This window comes from Gopherus evgoodei, chromosome 1 (assembly GCF_007399415.2).
Source record: "Gopherus evgoodei ecotype Sinaloan lineage chromosome 1, rGopEvg1_v1.p, whole genome shotgun sequence".
NCBI lineage: Eukaryota > Metazoa > Chordata > Testudines > Testudinidae > Gopherus > Gopherus evgoodei.
The window spans coordinates 320,243,752-320,271,034 of record NC_044322.1 but is presented as its reverse complement, the minus strand read 5'-3'; the positions used below and the strand labels follow the sequence as shown (position 1 = coordinate 320,271,034).

The following is a 27,283-nucleotide window of genomic DNA, read 5'->3' as shown; positions in this document are numbered from 1 at the left end:
GACATGTATCATATAACTAATAACCAAGATAGATGCTCTTCAGCCTACCTTTCATATGCTGCTCAGTTCTGTAGCCTGGCATCCTCCCTACATGCGGGGATGTGGGTACAGGGTATCAAAGGGGACCTGGGTCTACAAAGATTTCATGTCCTCTTTCTCTTTATAGGTCCAAGTTCACCAGCAAATTCCCGGGTCTCATTTACCTCTGGGAGCTGACACTGTATAGCCTTCAGCTGCGAGTTGCGACAAACAACATTCCTATATTATCTCTTAATATTATTTGCCATTTCTTCTCTTTTAACCCAGTTGTGCCTCCACAATGCTGTAAGCGAGGCAAAAAAACCCACCAGACTGTTACCAGTTTGACCCAATGAGGAAAAATTCTAAAAATTCTAAAAATCCAAAAACAGACAGTTGGTCAGACCATGGCATCCTGAAGCACAGCTTAGTATACATCAACTACAGGGAAGGATGGCAGAGCAGTCATAAAGACAATTTGGGTCATGAAATCCTGGACAGGTTTCAAATTTTGGGAAGGAGCATAATAGCTAATTGGTTTCTCCATTCCCTCTCCCACCCCCAGGCCAGCCAGAGGCAGGTAAAGAGAGCCTCTTCCTCAAGCACATTTCTCTATGTAACTGATATTAGAGGAAGGGCCTGCTCCAGCTCTCTCTCCTCCCCTTTATTTGGGAGTTTGGGCATCATACATTTTAGTTTGACCAAACATCATCCCTCTGCCTTGCGCTGATTGGGGAGGGGAGGGTATTTCAGACAGACCACAAATGAAGGAAGAAGGGTATCAAATTTTAATGGAAACCACTTTTCTTTTAACTCTTTGGACAAGCATTTGAGTAAATTGTTAACAAAAATAAAAAATGTAGGCCACTTCCTCTTTCGGTCAGGCTATCCAAAGATGTCAGTTTCTAATGTTAAAACAAAAATAAATTAAAAGCATAAAATCCTTTTTCCCCTCACCTACTTTTAAGTCATCTTTAATAAGTAAGATATGATAAAACTTGTTTGATAAGTTGTCCTGATTCTAAAGTTTTCTGTGTGCTTCAAGGTGGTTGTCCAAATTATGGAACACTGTCATTGCTCCCAGAGTTCAAGAAACAATACTCTCCAGAGCCTCTGTGAAGAGACCATCTGCACTGGGACAAACAGCAGCCAAAAAAAATCCTAGTCAAGGTCAACAAGCTGTGGTTAGAGCAGCTCTCAGTATCTTGCTAAACAAAGCTGTTCTGCATGGCTGTCCTCTTCCACGAACAGGTAACAGTAAAAAAGCTCAGCTAGAAAGCAAGCAGTTATATACTTGAATTTCTTAAGCACTATTAACATTATTTAATGATTTTTTTTAAAATAAATGTAGCACTTTTCATCAGTATATCTCAAAGCACGTTAGAAAAGAAGTCAGTACATAGTATAGTAATTTCACAAATATGGGAAGTCTTGTGATTAAAAGAGTTTGATCCCATTGAACGGAATATTAATGAGAAATCCTAGAGGCCATGTTATTTCTTTGCTAACTGCATATCACTACTATGGCTGCAATGCACTCTCAGCATTTTTTAAAAAATGTATTAATATTGTTTCAGATCTGGATAGATATAGAGCAGACTTTAAAGGAGGAAATTTCCCTTTAGCCATAGTTTCAAGCTACAAAAATTGTAATAAGAAAAGAGAGAATGCTTCCTGGAGAAAGGTGAGCACAAGTCCTCGTAAGAAGTCAGGCCATTCATCTTCCCAATCATGGAGTAAGCAGGAGGCAAATACAGAAGGTAAAGCTTGTTATTTTGGGCCACAGAAAACATGTTAGTCTTTTGTAATTGGGCGGGGAGGGGAAGTGTTTTTGAGATGAGTAGATACGACCCTGGAAGGAAAATGGTTTTTATTTTTTTCATGGTTGAACTTCTTCTTTTTAGTTCTCAGTTAAAACAAGGTACATTTAATGTTCACTTCTTCTGAAAATTGTTCAGCTCTTTTGCTCTTTTTCTGGTGCTTTTGAAATAGCCTACTTACATTTATTTTTGTTCTGGTTAAATGTCTGTCTTGTTATTTATAGCACACAAAGTGTTAAATGACATAGTAAGCAAGTCATTTTAATAATCGCATTGTTTTGCACCCTTTTTATATATATACCCAACAATAATGTAAATGGTTATAATATAAATAATAAAAATCAGACATACTTTCTCATTCTATGGTCCTTTCACTTTTGCCAGCTAGGTAGAATCAACCCAGGTTAGCACTTGGATGGGAGACCTCCAAAGAATAAGATAGGGACTGTAGGAAATGATGTTGGAGATGCAGTTGTTAGCACTCTTTCCTCTACCTCAAAATGATCAGATGGGCAAAAGTCTCTGGGATTTTAAATTGCAGGCTTTTTTCTAAGGTTTCCTCTTCATTGCCAAAAATAAATTTAAAAAATCCAGAGTTCATGTAGGGAAAGACATTGTATTTTAGAGGTTCTAAGAGGTTACTATGTAGTTTCAAGTATGCTAATTAATAGTTGCTTGACGCTTTCTTTATAGAATAACTGGTTTGATGCAACTACAATAGTGTGGCAGATATAATTAATAAGTGGCATTTATACATTTATAATGCCTGTCACCCAGAGATCATAAATCAGCCAGTAAATGGTTAATTATAAACTATACAGGGATTGCATTATCCATATGCAAAATCAACCACTTCTGGAATGGAAAATAGCATTCTTTAAGCAGCACACAGAGAGGACACCAGAGGGTGCTGCAACCAGGTTGATGCAGGTTGCTTGAGCTCTGAAGTAGTCCACTGGAATCCCTGAACATTGTCCCCTAAACCCCACCATTCAACCTCTAGAAATATTGTGCCTGACTACTGAAACCCCCAAGGTGCCCTGTAGCTCTGCATCTTCCTCTTCAGATCTGAAAGCACTGAAAAAAACAGAGATCTGCCTCCCCGCTTCTGCAAACAAAATGGTGCCTGAATCTGATGGAACACAGCTGATGGCATATTACAACAGGTGGCTGCAGAGACTGTTGAAATTAAATCTAGTTTCCACCCTACCACTGTGCCTCAGATTCAGAGTGCCCTTACACACGCTATCCAAATGGAATGGGGAAGTAGAACACAGAATTTCTGAAGTGGAAGATGATATCATTACAGTTCTTCATAACCTGTAATTTGAGACTAAGACTTAAGACCAAGCTAATTGATCTAGACAGTAGCTCACAACAATGTAACCTGACAATTGTGGGTGTCCCTGGGGGAATAAGGAAAGGCAAACCCTCTGAATTTGTCCCTAAGTTGTTGGATCTGCTGGTAGGTTTTTGTTTTGAAATAGAGCGGGCACACTGGGCCATAGCCCTCCGTGCCAGCTCCAGGAGGTCAGGCCAGAGCACTGATTGTGAAGTTCCTGAAGTTTACCACTAAGCAGCTTATATTGCAAAAATCAGTAGGAAAAAAAGGAATTCTTGAGGGAGAACCAGCAATTAAAATACTGCTTTTTCAAGATTATGCCTGTGATATGGTTGCAGTGAGGGCAGCTTTTAACCAAGCACAGCATTTGGCTAAGAAGATGGACTGGAATTATTTTATTAAATGTCCAACAATGCTCAATATTAAAGATAGCAACAAGATAGTATCATTCAGGTCCCCTCAGAAGGCAGAAAAATCTGCAAGCTCCTCCCTCGCAAGAGGAGACATATATGGAATCACTGGTTTCAGAGTAGCAGCCGTGTTAGTCTGTATCCGCAAAAAGAACAGGAGTACTTGTGGCAGCTTAGAGACTAACACATTTATTTCAGCATGAGCTTTCGTGAGCAACATCCGAAGAAGTGAGCTGTAGCTCACGAAAGTTCATGCTGAAATAAATTTGTTAGTCTCTAATGTGCCACAAGTACTCCTGTTCTTTTTATATATGGAATGGTTCGACTGTATGGAATTTATGTATTGTTCTCTGAGATCTGATACGGCTGCTCTAAATAAGTTTGATAGGTGCTAATTGATTGATATGTTCATTTTCTTTTTCTTTTTTTATTTTTTTTGTCGGTAATAGGTCATTAGTATAGTTGTAATGTTTGGGCTGTGGTGATCTCCACATTTCACCTGATCCGGTTTCCCCTTTGGGTATCAAGTGTATATTTTTGAACAGTTTCAACAGATTCTTCTTTGTGATTTCATGGAACTAATGTGTGTTTCTCTCGCCACTATATTTTATATTTTGGGGGTTTTAATTATTTAATTCCTCTTTCTGTCCACCGTCTTGTTACCCTCCCATGCTGGGAATTTCCTTCCCAGTACATATTCTACAGGAGTGAGAAGTGACATCCTACCCCTGGGCTGTATAACTTTAGCTACTTAGATATGTAAGAACTGTATGCTATTCAGGAAAAATTGCAAATTTCTCATTTATTCTCAAAGCAGCTTTATATTTTATCCAGTATATTTTAACAGTGATGGCTCCAGTAATTAAATGTCTCTCCTGGAATATAAAGAGTTTTAATAATCCTGTTAAAAGAAGAAAAATATTTAGTCCTTTAAAAATAGAATATTGACATCGCAATTCTCCAGGAGACACATCTGACAGAACTTGAAGCTTGTAAACTGAATAGCGATTGGGTAGGCTTCTCAATTTCTAGTTGTTTTAATTCTATGTGAGGGGTGTTGCTATACTAATCCATAAAAGTTGACTGTAAATATTCTGAGTACAAGTTCTGACAGTGAGGGCAGATTTACTGTCCTCAAGGCTAAAATTAGCAATTCTATAATCATATTTGCCAATTTCTACAGGCCAAGTCAGGGTGACCCCAAATTTTTTCATAATTTGTTAATGAGTATAAATGACATGGGTCACCATCCTGTTATTAGAGCTAGAGACTTCAACGAAACACCCAGTCCTTGATAAATCTGCTCCATCTCCATATAAAAACATGATTACTTGTCAGGTACTTCATACATACATGGCTGATTTAGGTTTACAAGATGTGTGAAGATTGGGTAATCCTATGGCCAGAGACTATAGTTGGTTGGTTGGTTGTTTTTGCCTGCAGCTCATTCAACGTATTCAGAATTGGACTATTTCTTAGCATAAGAAGACTTGATCACTTCTTTCACTGATTATGGCATTTGTGCTATTGTTATAGCTGACTGTACTCCTATACACATTTGTCTGTTAGGTGCCCAGAGTATGCATCCCTAACTAAAATGTGGGCTTAAATACCATTCTGCTGTTTGATACATCATTTGTTAACTCGCTCCAACAAGAGTTAGAACTTGAAAAAAAACAAAACCCACAGGCCCCCACCATTTCATCAGCTGCCACACTTTGGGAAACCTTTGAAGCGTTCATCAGAGGCCATACCATCTCTTATGCCACCTATAAAAAGACGTGGAGAGAACACAGAATTGAAATCAATACTCTTCTGTCCCAAAAGGCAGTTTGCTTTATTCAGTTTGAAGCAAAACTACTGGGAATCTGGCGAGAGAGCTGGCAAGCTGTCAGCATACAGACTAAAGCAAAAGGCTAACAATAATTACTACATAGTCCAAGGTCTTCCTTGGGTTTAATAATAATTGTCATTACAATGTCACTTAGAGTAGGCAGGAGAGTTTGCTCATTCTTGGTATCACTGAACATGTTCAATATATAGGTGTTAAAGTTTCCAAGAACTTTTTGTAAAAATTCATTGAGAATCTTCTATAAAAGACATGGCTCTGATAATTTATATCAACTGATTGATGATATTGCCACTTAGAGGGATGCTGTTAGCTGTTGTTTCTTTAGATGCTGGAAAGGCTTTTCAATGCATACCCTTTTTTACATATTAGCAAAATTTCGGACTTGGTACATAATTTATTTCTTGGATTAAGTTTTTTTTACTCCAATCTAACTTGCAGAGTAATTACCCATGGTATCATTTCTACCCCATTTCCAACACAGAGAGGTATGAGACAGGGCTGCCCCCTTTCTCCTTTCCTGTTTGATTTAGCTCTAGAACCTTTAGCCATTGCCATCTAAGCAAACCAAATTGTGTGTGGTATCAGGGCGGGCCAAACAGAACACTAAATTATGCTCTATGCAGATGATGCTCTTATATCTACACCAAAGGTTACCATTCCTAAGCTTCTAACCACTGTTAATAAGTTTAGATTCAGGCTTTAAAATTAATTAAGGTAAATCAGAAATCTTGTGCTTTAACAAATATGTCCACAAAGGCCTTTTCTGAAATAGGGATTTTCAGTGGCAATCCTCTTACATGAGGTATTTAGGAATACTGATTTCCAAAAATATTCAGGACATCCCTAAGATAAATATTTAACCAGTTACTGCACAAATGGCTAACGATTTGGGGAGATGGAGTTTGTTAACTGTCAATGTGTGGGGTAAAATTAATATACTGAAAATGAATGTCCTTCCTAGAATTTTGTATGTCCCTATTTCTATTTCTCAAATTGTTTTTAAGGAATTCAATAATATTTTAAGAACATTCCTTTGGGTTGCAGGTAATTTGGGCTCTGAACAAATTACACCTCCCTGACTCTGTGATTATTTCATTTTCCCAGCTTTGAAAATTATTGATATCTCCTTTTTGTTAATTAATGCATCTTTGTGGTTATTAGATGTGACCACACAGACTCCTCCTTGGGTTCAGGTTGAACCAGTTTGATATTGGAAGCTAAGATGAAGCCCTCCCCCTTAAGTTTCATTCTTGGATGTGCTCCTGGTACCTGGTAACAAGGCAGCATGGTTCTAACATGCAGCTTATGTTGCTAAAAAATTAATACTGCAAAAATGGAAAAATTGATTCCCACCAAATATTGATGCCTGGCTCAGTGATATGGCTGTCCTTGGAGCTAACAAACAAACTGGCATTGTGCAGAAGAGGGATGTCTGAAAAATTCAAAGCCATTGACTGACTTTTTAGAGGTCAGTGATTTAATGTGGACCTTGAAGATAGATATGTCGCTTTCCCTCCTCTCCCTTTATGCTAACCCTCTTTATTTACTACTTGTATTATGATGAATCTGCTATTTTGGTATATTTGTTGTATTTAGAAAAAATAATAAAAATTATAAATTAAAAAACAGCCCACAGCAAGATTATACACTAGTTCAGAAATAAAACTGAAGAATACCCTATCAAACTGAAACTACAGGGAGGATTTTAGGCAGCCAGAATTAAGTTTCTGAAGGTGTAATTTAGATAACCTGTTACGGGTAACATTCCTACTCGGGTAACAAGTACCATGCTATTTTTAATGTCCACGAGTGAGAGGTCCAACCTCAGCTTTATTTCTGAAATAAAAGAAATGTCCATACCAGCAGCACAATACCCCCAACCCTATGTTAAGATATTGGTTTGTTCAGTACTGACTCAGGGAGAAGAGTGCTATTTCTGAATTGCCACTGCCACTTCCTAAAGCAGACTGGGTCCTTAACGTGATCTTGACAGGACACAGGACGTGCTGTGGTCTAATGGTGTCTGATGTTAAGCAAATAGGAATATGTTTTGTCTATTCTTTACAGCTTTTAAAATGAAGAAAACAATAGAATTATGCTAAGTACTAACAACTTAACTTCCCCCCCTCTTGTGCAGGTATAAAAACAAAGAATGTGTTGCAACAAAATTGCAACAAAATGGCTTCTCTTATCAAAAAGTAAGTCAGGTTTTTTTTTTCTTTTAGCACTTAGCAAAGAGCACAGATACTACTGTGTCAAAAACCAATTCACTCTTATGACTAAATGAAGGGTTTATGCTTGATATGATTATTTTTTGTTTCAGAGCTGAAGGAAGTGTAGGCTTTTTAATTCTAATTGGAGGGGGTGGGTTTGGAGGCCTTGAATTATAATTTAGAACCTATTTCAGTAGCTCAAACCTTGCCACAGAGTATGTTCCTTTAATTTCTAGGACTTGGGGAATATTATATAAAACTCCTCTTACTTTGGCTTATAAAAAGCAGAAGGCTGGCTTTTCATCCAGAGGTGTACAAAGAAGACCCTCTGGCTATTTCAGCCTACTGAATGGAAATCTGAAGTTTGTATAATATGTGCGTTTTAGTCTAAATGATATGGAATATCTTTAAGTAGCTACTGAACAAATGGTCCAAGGGGACTGCATTTTGTGCTACCATATGCAAGAGACAACTCCAGATCTGAAATTCACATCTTTGCAGAGCACAGAATCCCTTGTGCTTCTAGCAGTGGCTCCTTTTCGTTTAAATAGTTGGGAATAGTTCCAAAAAAAGAATGTGGGAGGATAGCTGCAGTGTTGAACTGGTGTAAGCAAAAGAAAGAAGAACTCTCCTGCCGAATGGCACTTGTACTTGTCACACAGAAGCATCTTTTGCTGAAACAATGGAGAGAGTAGAATAAATTGGGTAGAAGAGAGTCTATTATGAAGCAACAAAATTAAAGACTGACAACTACTGATGCCTAAACTGGATACTATTTCCATTCTGTTTGTTGGTACATCCTAAAGTAGAGGCATTACTGAATAAACAGTGTAGTTATACAATCTTTATGAAAGAATGATACCATTTCCCAGTGTTGTGTGTGTGTGTGTGTGTGTGTAAATATATTATGTGCCATAGCCCACTTTCAGTTGTCCTGTCTCTCTTGTTTTATTTTCATAGCTCTTCAGAGAATGAGCAGCTAAAAGTGTTAAATCTGGAGCAAAGGCTGTCCCTTGGTTCTGATGATGAACTAGATCTTGTGCAGGAACTTCAAAGTATGTGTTCCAGCAAATCAGAATCTGATATAAGCAAGGTAACACTGCGGTTTAAATAATTTACATCATAATCATATGTAGCTGTTTAATCCATAATAGATCTTAGATTTTAAAATATTTTTTATTAACTGGAGATGTGCTAAAATAGACTAATATATTATATGTGTGGTAGATTTTATTATGATTTATTTTATTTTTTAAAAAGTTTAACCTTAAATGTCATGTCATACACTCAGGAATTTGCAGTGGATGCTAAAATGTATTGATTTATAAATGTTAGAGAAGCTAAAGTGCCATCAGATAATCTGCTTCAATCCATTATTGTTCTCCACATCATATTTTCTATTGCTTTCACCAGCCTAATTTTAAGTGACTGAATCAGTTGTGTTTTCACTACTTCCATTGGTAGACTATTTCATCATCTAATAGGAATATAAAGCTTTTCTGATGCACACTGTACACTTACTTTGCTTACCATAATCCCATTATACCTAATTATACCCTCAAGGATCTCCGTAAACAATTCCCTTGTTGTTTAAACCTTTCCAGCAATTTTGTTTTATTGCACATTCTGTGTGATATTAGATACCAACAAACTTTTAATCAAGAAATAATTGTGGTGGGAAGCTTTCTAATCCTGTTTTATTTAGTTCCCTGTGAAGTTAGGTTTTAGCAGCTGTATGCTATGAGCCAGATGCACTGAAGCTGCGCCAGCTAATCCCTTGGCATCTCAGCAGGGATTCACTCCAAGGCCATGTCTGAACTAGGGAAAATAGATGGTTTTAAAGCATGTTAGCTAACTCATTTTAACTAACATTTTTAAACACTTGTATAGACAGAGTTTAACACTTTTAAAATGTATTTACTGGTTGTGGCAATTCTAAAAGGCACGGCTTAAGGGATGGCAGCTGGTGTCATTGACCCTGTTTTTCCTAGACAAAATAGGGAAAGACAAGATGAAGAATATTTAAAGAAATTAGATGTATTAAAGTTGGCAGAGCCTGATGAAATTTACCCAAGGAGTGAAGCAATCTTGGAACCATTAGCAATTATCTTCACAAACTCATGAAGGATGGGTGAGGTCCTAGAGGACTGAAGAATGGCAAACATATATAGTATCTATCTTTTAAAAAAAGGGGAACAAAGAGGATCCAGGAATTATAGACCAGTCAGTCAGCCTAACTGCGATAACTGGAAAGATTCTTACAAATTGATTAATAATTTTGCCAGTATCTAGAGTATAACAGGGTGATAAGTAATAGCCAATGTGGCTTTATCAAAGAACAAATCATGCTGACCCAGCCCAATTTCCTTCTTTGACAGAGCTACTGGCTAGTGGATAGGGGAAAAGAAGTAGACCATGATTTATTTTGAATTTAGTAACGTTTTTGACACTGCACTTACATGATGTTCTCAAAAGCAAACTAGGGAAATATTGTCTAGATTAAATTACTATAAAGTGGAGCCCAAATGGTTGAAAAACTGTATTCAAAGAATAATCATGGCTCATTGTCAAACTGGGAGGATATATCTAGTGGGATTCCATTGATGACTTGGATAATGCAGCAGAGAGAATGCTTATAAAATTTGCAAATGACACCAAGATGGAAGGGGTTGCAAGCGCTTTTGAGGACAAGGTTAGAATTCAAAATGACCTTGATAAACCAGAAAATTGGTCTGAAATTAGAGATGAAATTGAATAAAGAGAAATTCAAAGTATTACACTAAAGAAGAAAAAAAGCAACTGCACAGCTACAAAATGGAGAATAAGTGGCTAGGCAGTAGTACTGTTGAAAAGTATCTCAGAGTTATAATGGATCACAAATTGAATCTGAGTTAAAAATGTGATGCAGTTGAAAAACAGGCAAACATTATTCTGTGGTGTATTAACAGGAGTGTTGTATGTAAGACATGATTGGTAATTGTTTCGCTCTACTCAGGGCTGGTGAGGCCTCAGCTAGAGTACTGTGTCTGATTTTGGGTGCCATGCTTTAAGAAGGATGTGGACAAATGAGAGAATCCAGAGCAGAACAACAAAACTGATAAAAACTTTAGAAAACCTGGCCTATGAGAAAAGGTTAAAAAAACTGGCCATGTTTCATCATGACAAAAGAAGGCTGAGTAGAGACCTGATAAGTATGAAAATATATTAAGGACTATTATAAAGAGGATGATCATCAACTGTTATCTATATCCAATGAAGGTAAAACAAACTTAATCTGCAGGGAAATTTAGGTTAGATCTTAGGATAACTTTCTAACTACAGTTAAACACTGGAATAGGGTATCAAGGGATGTTATGAAATCCCCATCATTGGAGGTTTTTAAGAACAAGTTAGACAAACAGCTGTCTGGGGGGAGAGAAGGGGGTAATGGACTAGTTCAGGGGTCTCAAATTCAAATGACCACAAGGGCCACATGAGGTCTAGTGCATTGGCCTGTGGGCCTCATCACTGACACTCCAACCCTCACTGCCCCGGGCCCCGCCCCCACTCCACCCCTTCCATGAGGCCTGCCTCTTCCCACCCCTTCCCTGCCCCTTTCCACACCCTTCCCCAAAGTCCCAACGCCAATGCTGCCCCTTCCCTGTCACCAGGGGGTGCAGAGGGATGCAGGGTGTGGCAGGGGCTCAGGGCAGGGAGTTGGTGTGTGGAGTGCAAGAGGGGTGAGGGGTGCAGCAGGTGGCTTAGGGCAGGGAGCTGGATGGAGGAGGGGTGTGGGGTGCAGCAGGAGGGGTGAGGGGTGCAGCAAGAGGCTCAGGACAGGGAGTTGGGTGCAGGAGAAGTGTGGAGTGCGGCAGGGGGCTCAGGGCAGGGAGTTGGGTGCAGGAGAGGTGTGGAGTGCGGCAGGGGGCTCAGGGCAGGGAGTTGGGGTGCAGGAAGCGTGCGGGGTGTGAGCTCCAGCCTGGTGCTGCTTACCTAGAGCAGCTCCGGGGTGGCAGCGGTGCGCATCGGGGCCAGGGCAGGCTCCAGGCCCCGCGCCGCAACGCTCCAGGAAGTAGCCTGAACCATGGCCCCCCGGGAAGCAGGGGTGGGCACAGGGCTCTGCTGCTGCTCCTCCAGGTACCTCCCACGAAGCTCCCATTGGCGACGGTTCCCTGTTCCCTGTTGGAGCTGCGGGTGGCGGTACCTTGAAGCGAGGCAATGCAGGAGTCTTCTGCCTCCTCCCCTCTCCCCTCCGGCCTGAAGGGTCGTGCTGCCAGCCGCTTAAGGGAGCTGCGCAGGGCTTGTGGTGCCACGGGGGCAATCCCGCGGGCTGCTGTAGTTTGCCCTCCCCTGGCCTGGAGGTAGGCAGAGGGGCTGGGGGGGCGCAGGGAGATTGGCAGGCCGCACAGAAGAGCCCCGTGGGCTGCGTGTTTGAGACCCCCTGGACTAGCTGGTCTCAGGCAGTCCCTTCCAGCTCTGCATTTCTATGAGTCTGTAAACTTAAATTGAATCTGGCTCCCTTTTTTTCTTGGATACAATGAGGATTTATTAATCCTTCTTTTGAAGTTTACACATAACTCCCATGCAAAGTAAAACGTGCATTAAAAATAGACCCCAAGAATCTTCAAAATGAAATATAAAGGACGTCCAAAATATTGTTTTCTTTTCTTTTAGATTGCTGATTCTAAGGATGAGCTGGTTATGTTCAGAAGCTCTCAAATTGGTCCTATATTTTCAGCAAGCAATACTAATCTAAGTAAATCGGTGTCACAAAAGGTATGGGATGCACAGCATGTTTCATAAGAGTGTAAAAAATACCCGTGTACAAAGTATTTTGAAGATTTTCTAGAGCTCACTACAAATCTGTGTTTGAATTCTTGGTGGGAACCAGAAAGATTAAAATGCCTTGACATCTCTTAATTAGAGAGACAAGGTATTTCCTGGCCAGTTGGTAAACTGATATGATTAATAATGTTTAGGAAACATGCTTCAGGCACCATGGGCTAAATTTTTCCCTGGTGTGTGTCCACCAAACTCATTGGTCATTAAACCAGATATGCATTTGGCCAATGTGTGATTTTCATGTTTACATGATGATACCTACTGGATAAGTATCATAGTCAGTCATATTTCAATTATTTTAATCAAACTTTTCTGAAATTTGGACTTTTCTAGCAATCAACATTTTCATAGTAGCTTTACAAGCTAAAATGATTAAATGAACTGAAGTAGTCAAAATTCCTGTTACTTGACACTAATTGCTTGAATATGGTTTGCTTTGTCATCCACATTAGTGATTACCAAAGCTTATGCCAGTTTGAACCAGATTACTCCTGAGTGTCTTCTGTAACTAGAAATGAGTCAGCCTGACATTTAGTGGAAAGCTCCCAGATGGTGGAAATTTTGAGAAACTGAAACCAATTATAGTACAGGAGGCTGAGCAAGCAAGACATAGATCAGCATTTTTTTTTTTTAAATGGGGATTAACTTCTTTCCTTCTGAACTTGTTGTGTGTTTCAGTGCACTGCTCTCAAGGCACCCTATCTTATAAGAAACCAAAAAAACCAGAAAGAATAAATCCATTTGGAATTGGTCCTCCCACTTTTGGGAACCAAGAGTCCAGATGTAAACAGACAATATTAACTACAGGGTAGTTTAAACGTGACGGATTAGGTGCCAAAAAGCTGCTGATTTGTTACTGGAGGGCATAAAGTTGTAAGTCAGAAGATAATTGGATGATCACAAGTTTATTTGTTGAATTTCAGTTATTTTTCTGAAGAAACCATAGGGGGATATTACCTACATTCTTTCCAGATTACATCCATTTGAAATCTATAAAGAGAAAACATTACAACATTAAAAAATTCAATAAGTAGCATCATGATACTGAGTTCTGCAGGAACACTGAGACTCTGATAATACTTTGCTTGTATAAATGTTACCTTCCATCCTAGAGTTTCAATGTTCTTTATGTACAGCAGTTTAGTCTTACCACCCCCCAGTGAAGTGTATCATCCATTTAGTGATGAAGAAACTGAAATGACTGACTTGCCTGAGGCCACACAGGAAATCTGTGATAGGGTTGGGAATGGAATCCAGGCCCCCTTGAATTAATTTTATGTGTAAACCACAAGACCTTCCTCCAGAGAGGATGTACAAGCCTTTCTCCTTTTAACTTCTAACTTAAGCCCAGCAGTGCAATTTTCATAGTGAGAGTTAAATTCTCCCTAGTGTCACAAAATTAAAGTACAATTCTACATGGTACTGAAGGTATATTCTTCGCCAGAAGAGGCACTGGATTTAGGAGATCCTAGCTCTACCAGGAAGTAAGTGTGTGTGCGTGTATGTGTGTCTGTGTGTGTGTGTGAGAGAGAGACAAAGAGAGTGACTGACTGACTTTGGGCAAGGTACTCAACATACCTGTGTCTCAGCTCCCTGTCTGTTCAATAGGGATAATGCTTCCCTACCTAACAAAGATGCTATGAGATCATCTGTTATCTCTGTTGCCTATCCATAGGGTTTTGTTTGGTGCCTAGCACCAGAGTATCAGAATGTGTTCCACATAAAAACAGTAGCAATAGTGAAGTCTCTAGTGGACCTCATGGAATTTCTGGCACTTTTTCCTTTTGGAGTAAAATCTCAGTTTGGGGTTAAATTAGTGAATGTTGGTGAGGTGCAGCTAAGGGGTCTACATGTATACTTAGACAGCTAACAGGAGTTATTTTGATGCATTAATAGAACTGAGGGGAAGCTTGCAAAGTAGGAACCAAGGCCCCTTCCGATCGCCGCACCACCAAACAAAAAACAAAAAAACCCCAAAAACCCGAGCGCCACCCTGCCCCAAGGTGCCGCTCCAAGCATGTGCTTGGTCGGCTGGTGCCTGGAGCCGGCCCCGTTCCCAAGGGAGGTACTGCGCACTACTGAAGATCTCTCGCTTTCAGTGAATCCCATCTTTTTAACCAGAGGACAGAGGAATCACTGCATATCCTCAAGGATTCCAGAGCCATCCTTCACTCTCTCAGCATCTACACTCTTTCCCCAAAGTGCAAATTCCACTGCCCACCATCCACTCAACTCTGTGGGGCCCCCATTCTACCCTCAGAGACCTGATAAGCCCCCAAGGAAATGCCAGAAAACTCAGTGATCTTGACTCTTGGGGCCCTCTTTTCAGGCTTTGACTTCACAGCTGCAACCTCCAGCCAAGAGGTATTTCTGAGGTGACCCCAAGAGCTGCCAACCACTATGTCTATCACCTCACAACCCTCCTACCACCTTTGGGAGTTGTTTAGCCCTCTTTTCCCACACTTGGAATGCGATAACAATGGGCAAATGGATGTTGAACATCATCCACCATGGCTATATAATCGAGTTTATCATGCTACCTCCTCCAAGACCCCTCCTTCCTGTCCCTTTGCAGGGACCACTCTCATGACAGCAGCCTCACCCAAGAGCTGAACTCCTTATTACAACAGGGAGCAGTAGAACGCGTTCCCACAGAATATCAGGGAACGGGTTTTTACTCAACTTCCTGATACCCAAGAAGAAAGGCCGGGGGAGACCAATCCTTGAACTCTGACATTTCAGTCACTTCATTCACAAATTCAAGTTTTGTATCATCATCCTGGCATTGATTATCCCATCCTTAGAGAAAAGCATGGGGTTTACGGCTCTCAATATGAAGGACACTTATTTTCACATCAGTGTCCATCCAGCTCACAGACATTTCCAGAGATTCACAGTGGGCACCCACCATTTCCAGTACAGGGTGCTCCCCTTCAGAATAGCCACCACTTCCAGAGTCTTTATCAATGTTTTTTCTGTTACAGCAGCCTATGTCAAACTTTAGGGGGTCCTCATGTTTCTATATATTGACAATTGGCTTCTAGCTGCATGGTCCAGGCAAGAAACACAAGAAACACAAGCTTCAACCACCATGCTATTCAACCTGCTTTTGTCCCTCGGAGTCAGCGTCGACATTGAGAAATTGATCACAGACTGCACACAGTCTCTGGACTTCATAGGGGCTGACATCAGTTCAGTTACAGCATGGGCCTATTTGCCAAAAGACATGTTCCAGGCAATGAGCAACATCATAACTTGCATTGTGAGCAATCCTATCTACCAGCCTGGACTTGCCTATCCGTCCTAGGCCACATGGCTTCATGTACACGTGACCCCTTTTGCATGACTCCACCTTTGCTGTATTCAGATGCGGCTCCAGTCCATTACTCACCAAACCATCATTCCATGGACTTCATGTTAACAGTCCCAACCAAGGTACTGTCATGACTTCAGTGATGAACAGACCCACATCACGTATGCATGGTGGGGGTCTGTTTCTTCCTTCTTCCATGGACAAGATGATCATCACTGACACAGCCCTGGCAGGCTTCCATTTGGACAATTATATGACACAGGGAATGTGGTCTCCCCAGGTATCCAGGATGCACATAAATATCCTGGAACTCCAAGCTGAGTGGTTTTCTTCCTCTTTTGATCCCATACTTGCAAAAGGAAGAGAAAAAGGACCTAGAAAAATGAAAGAAGGACCAGATCAACAGAGAAAATGAGCACTGAGCTGCAAAATAGAAATCCAACATCGGAACAGTGGAACATGCACCTATGGGCATGTAGCCTGAAGGATAGCTACAAAAAAAGTCTGTCATGCTGAAGTGTGGGATCTCAAGCAGCAAACCTAAAGGCAAGCTCTTCCTACACTTCCCATAAGCCCAGTGGGCGAACATCACCACCAAAGCATTCCATCGCCCATCAAGCATTGATTCCTTAGGACTTGAAATACCAAGCTCCAGCTCATGAGATGATGTGGAGGCTCTGCGCAAGAAGCCAAGTTAGGAGACACTGCAGCTCCTTGATATGCCTCTGTTGAAGCCCCTGGTCCTCAGTGAGACTGCCAGCAAGCCCACAGTACCAGCTCTAAGACATTGCTCTTTCCCTAGGATGTCCAATGTAGAAGCTCTTGGAGCAATTACGATGCTTTTTCCGCTGAAGTCTGTGCTCATGCGGGAAATTCCAGTCTGAAAGCCAGAATCTCTTGCCGTGAGGGCTCTGGCACATCTTGATGCCCAGCTTGAGTAAGGATGGCAGAATTCAGCCCTATGTGATCAAAAATGTTCAAATAAATAAAATAAATTAGTTTTAGGAATTAGCTTTCATTCATTAGCTGCAAGTCTCTGTTAAACTTAATTACAACAGTATAATATATATATATATATATATATATATATATATAATATAACTGTGACAGTGTTCCCCATCAGAGAGCACAGAGAACTGGGAAAATGCATTAGACGCTAAACAAGTCAAATTGAGTGAACGAAGCCTGTCCAACATAGATTTGCTGTTAATCTTGTGTCTTTTGCTAATTCACTTATGGGATAAAACAAAAAGAATTCATACTGGTGGTGAACCCTTTAAAGATGTGGAAAAAGCTGTTGTACATGCTATGGATGGTGAAGAGACAGCCCCACCAGCATGTTACTTTTCAGCTCATATCTGTAAAAAGCAGCAAAAGCATAACAGGCCCATGCTGCTGTGTAGAAGGGGAAACTGAGGCACACCATCTCAGGGCATTGGTGGCTAAAGGCCAAGACAGCTCCACTTTAACAGATCTTGCAGCTTGCATTCTGTTAGCAATACTATACCCCAACCTGTTTTCAGGCATCCGGGGACCAGGAACCCCTTAGGAATGACATCACATGGTTTCAAGATACTGAAAAGGAGTGTGACCAAAGACAAACAGAAATTTTACAGGTACTGCCTCCGCCATGGACAGTGTCTAAGTCTCTGGCTGTAAGTTCAGGGGGAGGGTGTGACAGTGTACCCCATAAGGCTTTATGGGGTGGGGGTGCTTATTAATGTATGTATGATATAACTGGAATAGAGTTTTGCTACATGTGCCACGTAACATATCTATGTAAAGGTTATGATCTTCTGGTTATGTTCATCCCAGTTGTATGCAGGCACCATTTGTGTGTTCAAAGTTATGAACATTGGCTGTATAATTGCTTGATTTCTAAGTAGCCTTAGTTATAACATTTGGTCACTTCTTGGGAAAGGAATGTGCTCAATCAAGAAGCATTTAAGAGACAAAGGAGCTTGGAAGACTCCAATCCACATAAGAAGTCTACCTGAGGACATTCAAGGTAGCATGTGGGTAATGACTGCTGCCTGCAAGTCCTGAGTCATGCATGGGCATGTGACTTGCCCATGTGATTCCAAATCTCCATTTTGTGACCGGATTCTACACAGGGTGAGGAGGAGGCCTCCACCCACAAGAGAGAGTCTATTTAAACCCCTGGGAGACCCCTCCATTTTGTCTTCAGCTGGCTAAAGAAGGAGCCTCTCCACCCCCACCCCCAGCAGGATACTTAAAGGAAACTGGAAGGAAGGACAGTAACTACAGGGGGTGTGAGTGATTGCTGGACCCAGGCTAAAAGGAGATTAGCCTGTAAAAGGGAGCATTCTGGAACTGGTGAGGATCCTATTTGTATTTAGTTTGATTAGACATAGATTTGCACAGTTTATTTTATTTTGCTTAGTAACTTACTTTGTTCTGTCTGTTACTACTTGGAACCACTTAAATCCTACTTTCTGTATTTAATAAAATAACTTTTTACTTATTAATTAACTCAGAGTATGTATTAATACCTGGGGGAGCAAACAACTGTGCATATCTCTCTATTAGTGTTATAGAGGGCGAACAATTTATGAGTTTATGCTGCATAAGCTTTATGCAGAGTAAAACGGATTTATTTGGGTTTAGACCCCATTGGGAGTTGGGCATCTGGGTGCTAAAGACAAGCACGCATCTGTGACCTGTTTTCAGATAAACCTGCAGCTTTGGGGCAGATAATTCAGACTCTGGGTCTCTGTTGAAGTAGATAAGAGTGTCTGGCTCGGCGAGACAGGGTGCTGAAGTCCTGAGCTGACAGGGAAAACAGAGCTAGAAGTAGTCTTGGCACATCGGTTGGCAGCTCCCGGGGGGGTTTCTGTGATCCAGCTCGTCACAATAACACACCTTTTTAATGAGAAAATAAATTATAAATGGAGCTTTGTAGGTTCGTTAAATGTTCTCTGTTCTGTTATTTTATAGGGTTTAAATTTAAGTCCCTTGTTCTGTATTGATATGTAGATGAGTTAGCATGCGTGACATAAACATAACAGCAGATTTTAATGAAGAGTTGTGCAATGAAGCTAATTGCTTTGATGCCTTATGAAATACAGCTGTCCAGCTACACCATGCACTCTTGAGTTATTGCTCTTATGAATTATCTTGTCACCTCTCTATTGTAACACTTACTGTATTTTTATTGGCCTATTGGCAGTTACCTTAAATATTTAAAATGTCACTGAGTGTATTCCAGATTTTTATTTAAAATCTGGAGATCAGTTCCACTACAGTTTTGAAGGTAGATGAAAGTTTGGGACTGTACTTCTTTAGAGTTTTTTTCTTTTAACAAAGAAGGATTACCTACTATATTGATATTCTTTTGTTATTTAAGCAAAGAAGTTCCTAACCCCATATGGCAGTGATTTGATATCTGCGTGGTTCAAAAACATAGCTGACTGCATTTATGCTAATATTATGAATTTTGATATCTGGCTACATGTTTTGTTTTATTAGCTAGCATGTTTTTTGCTGTCAAAACTATATTATAGCATGGTTTGTAATAACTATATAAGCTTAGTTAATTATCTTGTTCATAAATTGGAAACAAAAATTGTAAGAATTAGATTCATTCCAAGGTGCTGTTTTGGAAATATCTGTATTTTACTTTTTGACCAGTGGTATGGTGTAAGTGCAGTATGTTAAGGTTGGGCAGAACATGCAATTTCCCTTCCTCTGTACATTTCCTTCGCACAAACAGTACTTGTTTCCTGGAAAAGATGGAAGAGAAATGTATATCCTGTCCTTAGGCCCTACCATATAAATCCCAGTAGTGTCTAGAAATCTTCTTCTTCTCATGGGAAGTTAGAATCGAGTATTAGCTGGTCTCAGTCTCCAAATTAGGAATCTGCAAACAGGTTTTTAAAAGTACCATCTGTTCTGCAGCAATACTGAAGACAGATGGATATCCCCAGTGCCTCTAATGCCTAGGGCTATTTCATCTTTCTGCTCAATGCAGTTTCTGCTCAAATCAGCTACTATATGAGTAGAAAGGAGCAGTAAGAAAACTGCTTTCATAAGGAGGATAATATCACTATCCTCACCTCATTTCTGTGGTGATAAGGCATATTTTGGAGGGGAACTGATTTGGCCTATTCTGCATGCTAAGCAACTACCCTCTGTGCTCTGTGTGTGTGTGAGAGAGAGAGAGAGAATAACGTAGCTGGAGTTGACATACCGTACATCGAGTTACCGCAAGGTTTACACCAAGAAAATCTCCCATCGACTTACCTTACTCTTCTTGTCGGGGGCAGAGTACAGGGGTCGACTGGAGAGTGATCTGCAGTCAATTTGGTGGGTCTTTACTAGACCTGCTAAATTGACTGCAGGTGGATTGATCTCAGAGCATCAATTCCCTCTGTAGTATAGACCTGCCCATAGAATTGTAGCATGACTACACCACACTTTTAAATAATACTGCTACCCTGACATTACATTACAAAAGAAAGAAGCTGCAGTATGAATTGCAAAGATGATAATTAGCTCATTATGTGGGGTTTTTTCTTTTTCCAACATAGGAGAAGAAGCTCTCAGCAACAAATCAGCTGTCTGGATAGATTTACAAAACTACTGAATCTTATGACGGGCACAAAAATATCAGGTGGTATTTTACTAGCACAGCACATGTACTTGATTAGAATTTTGAAAGGCCAGTTAAAGGTTTTAGATGCTTTGAAATACTGAGTGGCTAATGAAGACGGTTTTGAAGAAGAGCCAGTATGGCAGATACTGAATTTTAAAACAGTCCACAAAGTAGGATGGTGTCCTTCCAGCAGCAGTTGGAGGGTCTTCATACACACCTACCCCTCTGCTTATTGTTCACACTAAAGTAGTGCTTATTCAATGTTTTAAATTTAGATTTAAAAATAACGTAACTTAAAAGTGCCAGTGGTGCTGCAAACCTCTGTTAATTGGACTGCTGAGCTTCTGGAGATGAGAGGAGGAAGAAATGGTCCATATAGTCCAGGGAACCTTTCTTGTTCAGAGGAAGAGAGAGAGAGAAAAGTAAGAAGAGCAGTACCAATCATCAGCTGGTATAATTTGGCCTAGTTCCTCTGAAATCAGTTTAGAATCTGGAATAGTCAGTATTAGGGAGTAAGATTTTAGAACCAATCCTCACATTGTTCCATTCCACATTAAAATATAGTACCTCAAAAATGGCTGGACATTTTTTATAAAACCTTCCAGATAAACTGGCTGCTAGGCTGCAGCCAAGCACAAGACATTTCAAAATCATTTTATAAGAAAACGAGCAACTGAAAACAGAAGTTTTAAAATCGAAATGTCACTTCAACCTTAGCTCCATTTAGTATTGTTGCTGTGATGGGGTAACAATGAATGTGTCTATGGATTATTTTATTCCAGCCCTAATACTGAATCTTGTGTTTATCATCCAAGAGATCGCCTGCTGTCTCCCTGATTTAAACATGCATCTCCCCAACCCAGTTTACAGCTGTCATCCTTCCACAGGGGCTCCTCTGGCTAATGAAGGAAAGAGAATATATTACCTCCATAGTGTTTCTAATCCCTGCTCGTCCACCGATTGGGATTTGGAGAATAAGAATAACATTTAGGGCTTCTCAATGACAATGCAGAGCACTACCATTGTCCTTGTGTGATATGTTAAGAAGTTTTTACTGAAGAAATGCCCTGCTGGCTTTTTTTAACAAAAGCAACTTCTATTAGGAGTATTGGTTTCTAACTGGTTAAGAAAGCTAAAACTGTTCACCAGGACCTGAACGTTTATCCTTTTCCTGTGGCTGTCAGGCTTCCAAAAGGTGCAAAATGGTGTAAACAGTAGACATTCACTGGTTTGCTCATTTTTGGTGTTCTTGGTTCTTATGATGGATGTGCTTATGCTAAAAAGATGCTTAATTTTATTCACAGGATGGGATCCATCCTCTCAGCAGCAATCGCACTGTGGAATGCGCCAACAGTAAATCAAAGACTGAGTTGGGTGTTTCAAGAGTTAAATCTTTTCTTCCTGTTCCCAGAAGCAAAGTCACCCACCCTTCTCAGTACACAAAAAAGCAGCAGCAGTAATACAAGGCAAATAGAGGCTAACTCAAAAGAAAAGATTTGGAATTTGCACAAAAAATTACAAATAGAAAAAATCTAATAAATCTGCCTAGCATACAGTTTTGAGTGTTCACGTAATCTCTGTATTAAACAACAAATAACTCAAATATGTAAATAACTTTTTTTAAATTAAAATAGTTTCCTTGTAATGTAATGTGTGTACGGGACCACAGTTTAATTTGTATGTAAATAAGATGTTCATAATGAAAATATTTTATTGCTTTAATCTGGAAATTTTATTGATTTAAACTTAGTAGTGGGAAGTTATGTCAACCTCATGGGTTTTCTAATATGGAAATTACTATTGCTTAAATGATTTTATTCAGGGGTATCACCACAGAAAATTGTGTGCGTGTTTGTATATATATACAGTATATAAATATATTCTATGAAATTCATGTGTTGCATACAGATGAGTTGCACAATATGTTCAGTACTGGCTTAAAGCTCATGTACATGCCTTTTAAAGACTGAACATGTTTTTATCTTCACTTAATGAAAAGTGAATGGAATGTGGCAATAATTAAAATGATTGGAAACATAGATCAATTACTTTCAGCTACAAGCCATATTAAATATTTTGATTACCCCATAGTCTGCCTGCTGAAATGTGCTTTTGTTTCTCTCTTGCTTATTGTAGGCTTCATGTGTTGGAACTGTTACGAGTTTGCATTATAACTCCTATCTTTAAAAAAGAAAAGGGAGAGACATTATAATGCAATAAATCAGTTATTTCACGCAACTTCCCAGTCTTTGGGATGGTTGAAAATTTGCTCCTCTAATAATTGAGTTCTTAATGTATGATGTAAAACTTTTTTACTCTTTCAATAGCATTTTAAAAAATGAATCTAGGAAATGATGTTTTACCAAAACAGATCTTACTGAAAGAATTACAGCACAAGTTTAATTACATGGTTGTCCAGAGATAATGTATCAGCAATAACATGAATTACCATGTAATTACCAATTTTTATAGTGGATTTACTATGTAGTTGCTGTGAAATAACATTTGAATTGCAGTTAACCTGAAATATTTTTTATTTCATTACAGACTTAAATTACTTTCCCATTAGAGGAACTGTGTATATGTGAAGGAAATATTCCATCTACCCACTCTCTTTATGGTGGCCACAATTTATACTTGTCAATAGTAATAATGTGGATACAATCAATGTCTTGGTACCTTATTATCTAGTCAGAAGAGGAGGATACATAGTTTTCTTAAGATCAGACCTCAGTGCCACCTGGTGAATTATCAAGAGGTTGCTTTAAGAGAGGTATGGGCAACATACCTTCCAAAAGAGCACTGTTCAAGTTAATTTTGGAAGGGGCAAGGGTTACATAAATGTACTCCTAGCACTTCACCACAGTGAGTAAGGCAGCCATCCCAAACTCATGTCAATAAAACTTTTGTACTGCTCCATGTTTGTCTGTCTCTTGGTCTTGTTTGTGTATATTCTATCTGTATGAATTTAGAAGGATTAAATGGCTGATTTTATAGTTATCTCCTTTAAAATATATTCTGGGAGGAAATGCATAACTTCCAGCAATGTTGCCTTACAATCTGTGATGGGGTGTCTACCCCACACGAGTCCTGAAAGGGTTAAGGTGGTAAGGTTGGCCAATCAACTGCCTTGGCTGCACCTGAAAAAGGAGCCAGAGGGAAAGAATTATTTAGAGACAAGGCTCAGCTGGATAGGAACAAGAAGGGCCTGTATAAAGCCTAGGAGCTGACAGCCAAAAGGGACTGCAGGGAAGTAGTCTGCAGTCGCTCCCTGAGAGAAGGGAGGTGTGTTTAGGGCTGTAGAGGCAAGGAGCCTACAGTTACTCCCTGGGAGGGAGGGAGTTGTGTGGCTAGCAAACCCAGTGAGGGTGGAGAGCCAGAAAGGTAGAAAAGGATCAGGGAATGCAGCCAGGCATAGTATAATATAGACCTTGGCTGCAGAAAATAGGGCTTCTGAGCTGGAACCTGTAGAGGGCTGGCCTGGGTTCCCGTACCAGGCACTGGGGAGATGGCACAGACCAGGCTGTAGAGAGCAGACTGCCTGGGACGGTTTGCTCTGAAAGATACCCAGAAGGGGAGGACTGTAGTGACCTGGCCGGAGGGGCAAGTCACAAAGAGGAAGCTGCAGCTCCTGGAGTGAGAAGGCGCCACAGGGTGAGAGAGGATGACGGGAGGGGGGCGCAGCACCTGGAAGGAGCTAACCCCACAGTGGCCAGGAGGAGGCATCCTTAGCAGTGAGTGGATCCTGTGACAAACCCCAGTGGTGTATACATTTTTCTGCAGTAACAGACCTCCAGTGATTTCCAGTGACTGCTGGCCAAGAGTTTTCATATCTCCTGACCTTGTCTCAGTTTGGGTGCTGAAAACAGGGCATGCATCTGTTTAACCAGGACCGGCTCTAGGCATCAGCAAACCAATCACATGCTTGGGGCAGCACAATTCCTGGGGTGGCATTCTGGGAGCCGGCCCTGTGTTTACCAGCAACTGGTTTTCAGCAGTATTGATCAGCTGAAGGTCAGAGGAATGTGCCATAGGTTCTGAGTACTGAAGCATGGTAATTATAGCTTACTCTGTGTGGGAAGAGATGTTTGTAATGATCACTCAGGATGCAGCATCATCTGTTATAAATGCAAACTGATTCAGAAAATTCTGCAAGAAGTCAGGGAGCTGAAAAAGGGAAGGACAAAAACTAGGGGCAGGGGCAACACCTAAGTTACAGCCTGAGCTAACTTTGCAGTGAGGATATAGCCCAAGACCTCTCCTTTAGGCCCCAAGCAATGACTGCAGGTTCAGGGCCTTAGTTTGTGTGTGTAAAGAGTAGAGCTGGGTGCATAACTGATTTTTCAGTTCAGCCAGCAAACTGAAAAATCTGAAAAAATGCTCTGCTCAATTTGGCACTTGCCTGGGACATAGGAGACCCAGGTTTTAATCCCCCCTCTACAGCAAGGACTTGAACTCAAGATCCCCACACCACCAAGCTATAGGCTGTTCTGGAGCAGGTTGCTCTTGATCTTTCCCATTGAAGCTGTTCCACTTTGTATAAATACCTAAATATCCATTGAGCAAGAGAGAGAGTGAGAACAACTCTGATCTGTGGATTAAGGCACTCCTGGGAGGGGATGTGGTCTGGTGGGACATGTGGATTCAAATCCCTCTTTTGAATGAGAGAGAGGGATGACTTGAGTCCACATTATCTTCCCACCCCCCAGGGAGTGCCTAAGGGTACTTCTACACAGGGATAAAAGACCCACAGCACAGCTGCAGCTGGCCCAAGTCAGCTGACTCAGGCTCATGGGGCTCAGGCTGCAAGGCTAAAAGCTCTGTGTAGACATTTGGGCTTGGGCTCCAGCCTGAGTCCAAATGTCTACACAGTGATGTTTCAGCCTTGGAACCCGAGCCTTGTGACCCCAAGTCAGCTGACCTTGGCCAGTTGCAGGATTTTTATCCCTGTGTAGGCATACCTTTAATCACCAAGCTATACAGACATTTTTATTCCCTCCTGGGCTTTAAACAGAAGAGCATAAGAACAGACTAGCCTATAGCCTGGTTCGTAACCTGGGAAGAGATCTGAGTTTCCACTCCCTGCTCCAGGGCGGGGATTCAAATCTGGGTCTCCCACATCCAGGCAAGTGCCCTAAGCACTGGGTTAAAGGTCACAGTAGTCCTGTGTGCATGCAGTCTTTGTCCCCCTCACCAAAAGTTTTTCCCAGCAAAAATCAGTCAGTCAAACCTTAAATAGTTTCAGGTTGACTGGAACTGCATTTTTCAGCAAATAAACTATTAATCCAAACTAATTTGCCCTGCTCTAATAAACAGTTCTAAACTGAAATATCAGATTTATTTTAAGAAGGGGTATCACTCATGAGAAGGCAGCCATGCAGAACAAGGAGTGAAAATCTACATAGTGGTCAAAGTTGAAACAATTCTTTTCACTCCTATGTCCACAATCTTAAGGGGAAAAAATGTTATTGCTCCATTTAAAAATGTCTTTTGGGCCTCTAATTATCTTCTCCTTCTGTGAGCCATGATCCCTGTGTGTATTCCACACGTGGGTATGCATGTGCACCAGATGCCTGAGACTGGAAATTCTTCAAAGCAGTGTCCGTTGTCCTGCACATGTGCAGTACTCTCATGCTCCTTACCGAGAGAATAAGAGGCAGTGCAGGCTCATGCCTCTCCACCACCTTCTTTCTGCCACATGGCCTGAGTCGGAATTATCTTCTCCTTCACTCCATTGTATAATCTGCAAAGACAGAAAATATTTTTAGGTAGTTACGTATTTTATAGGGCTGTCGATTAATCAGAGTTAACTGACTCGGTTAATTTGAGTTAATCACGATTAATCACAGTTTAAATCTTATTGTTAAACAATAGAATCCCAATTTAAATTTATTAAATATTTGTGGATGTTTTTCTATATTTTCAAATATATTGATTTCAGTTACAAAAAAAGGTGTTAATTAAATTTGTGAGTGAACTCCTTGGAGGAGGATTGTATGTCTCCTTCTCTGTTTTACCTGCATTCTGCCATATATTTCAAGTTATAATAGTCTCCAATGATGACCCAACGCGTGTTGTTCATTTTAAGAACACTTTCACTGCAGATTTGACAAACCACAAAGAAGGTACCAATGTGAGATTTCTGAAGATAGCTACAGCACTCCACCCAAGATTTAAGAATCTGAAGTTCCTTCCAAAATCTGAGAGAGATGAGGTGTGGAGCATGATTTCAGAAATCTTAAAAGAGCAACACTCCAATGCAGAAACTACAGAACCCAAACCACCAAAAAAGAAAATCAACCTTCTGTTGGTGGCATCTGACTCAGATGATGAAAATGAACATGTGTCGGTCTGCTCTGTGTTGAATCATTACTGAGCAGAACCTGTTATCAGCATGGATGTATGTCCTCTGGAATGATGGTTGAAGCATGAAGGGACATATGAATCTTTAGCACATCTGGCATGTAAATATCTTGTGACATGGGCTACAACAGTGCCATGCAAATACTTGTTCTCGCTTAATAGTGTGATTAATTGCGATTAATTTTTTTAATTGCTTGACAGCCCTAGTATTTTAGCTTAGTAGTTAAAGTTATAGTTAGCATAGAGTATTTCTTTTCCCCAGTTGGGGAACCCCTCCCTGGATCTGGGACTATGTTCAGAGTCCTGAGATTCAAAAAAATTGCTTCTCCTGCTCTCACTCTTTCTCTATCAGTGACAAACATTAATGGTGCCTGTAGTGTCTGGGTGAGGTGCATATCTCTAACTGCAGCATCTGTCACTCCTTCCTATCCAGAACTTGAGAAGTCCGGGAGCTTTGCCTACAAAAGCATCTGATGAAGAAAGTTGTTAGGCCCCTCTCCAATCTGGGTTAGGGAG

The 27,283-nt window shown here is 40.5% G+C and overlaps 1 protein-coding gene across 1 annotated transcript in view; it reads left to right on the top strand.

The window, feature by feature from the left end:
• Positions 1-23,327, top strand: part of CTTNBP2 (cortactin binding protein 2) — a 182,556-nt gene extending 159,229 nt beyond the window's left edge. The window contains 6 exon segments of the mRNA XM_030549074.1: positions 1,064-1,269; positions 1,596-1,778; positions 7,580-7,640; positions 8,616-8,748; positions 12,309-12,410; positions 21,709-23,327. Of these exon segments, the coding sequence (XP_030404934.1) occupies positions 1,064-1,269; positions 1,596-1,778; positions 7,580-7,640; positions 8,616-8,748; positions 12,309-12,410; positions 21,709-21,864 (841 nt within the window). The 3' untranslated portion in view covers positions 21,865-23,327.
• Positions 23,328-27,283: the final 3,956 nt, after the last annotated feature.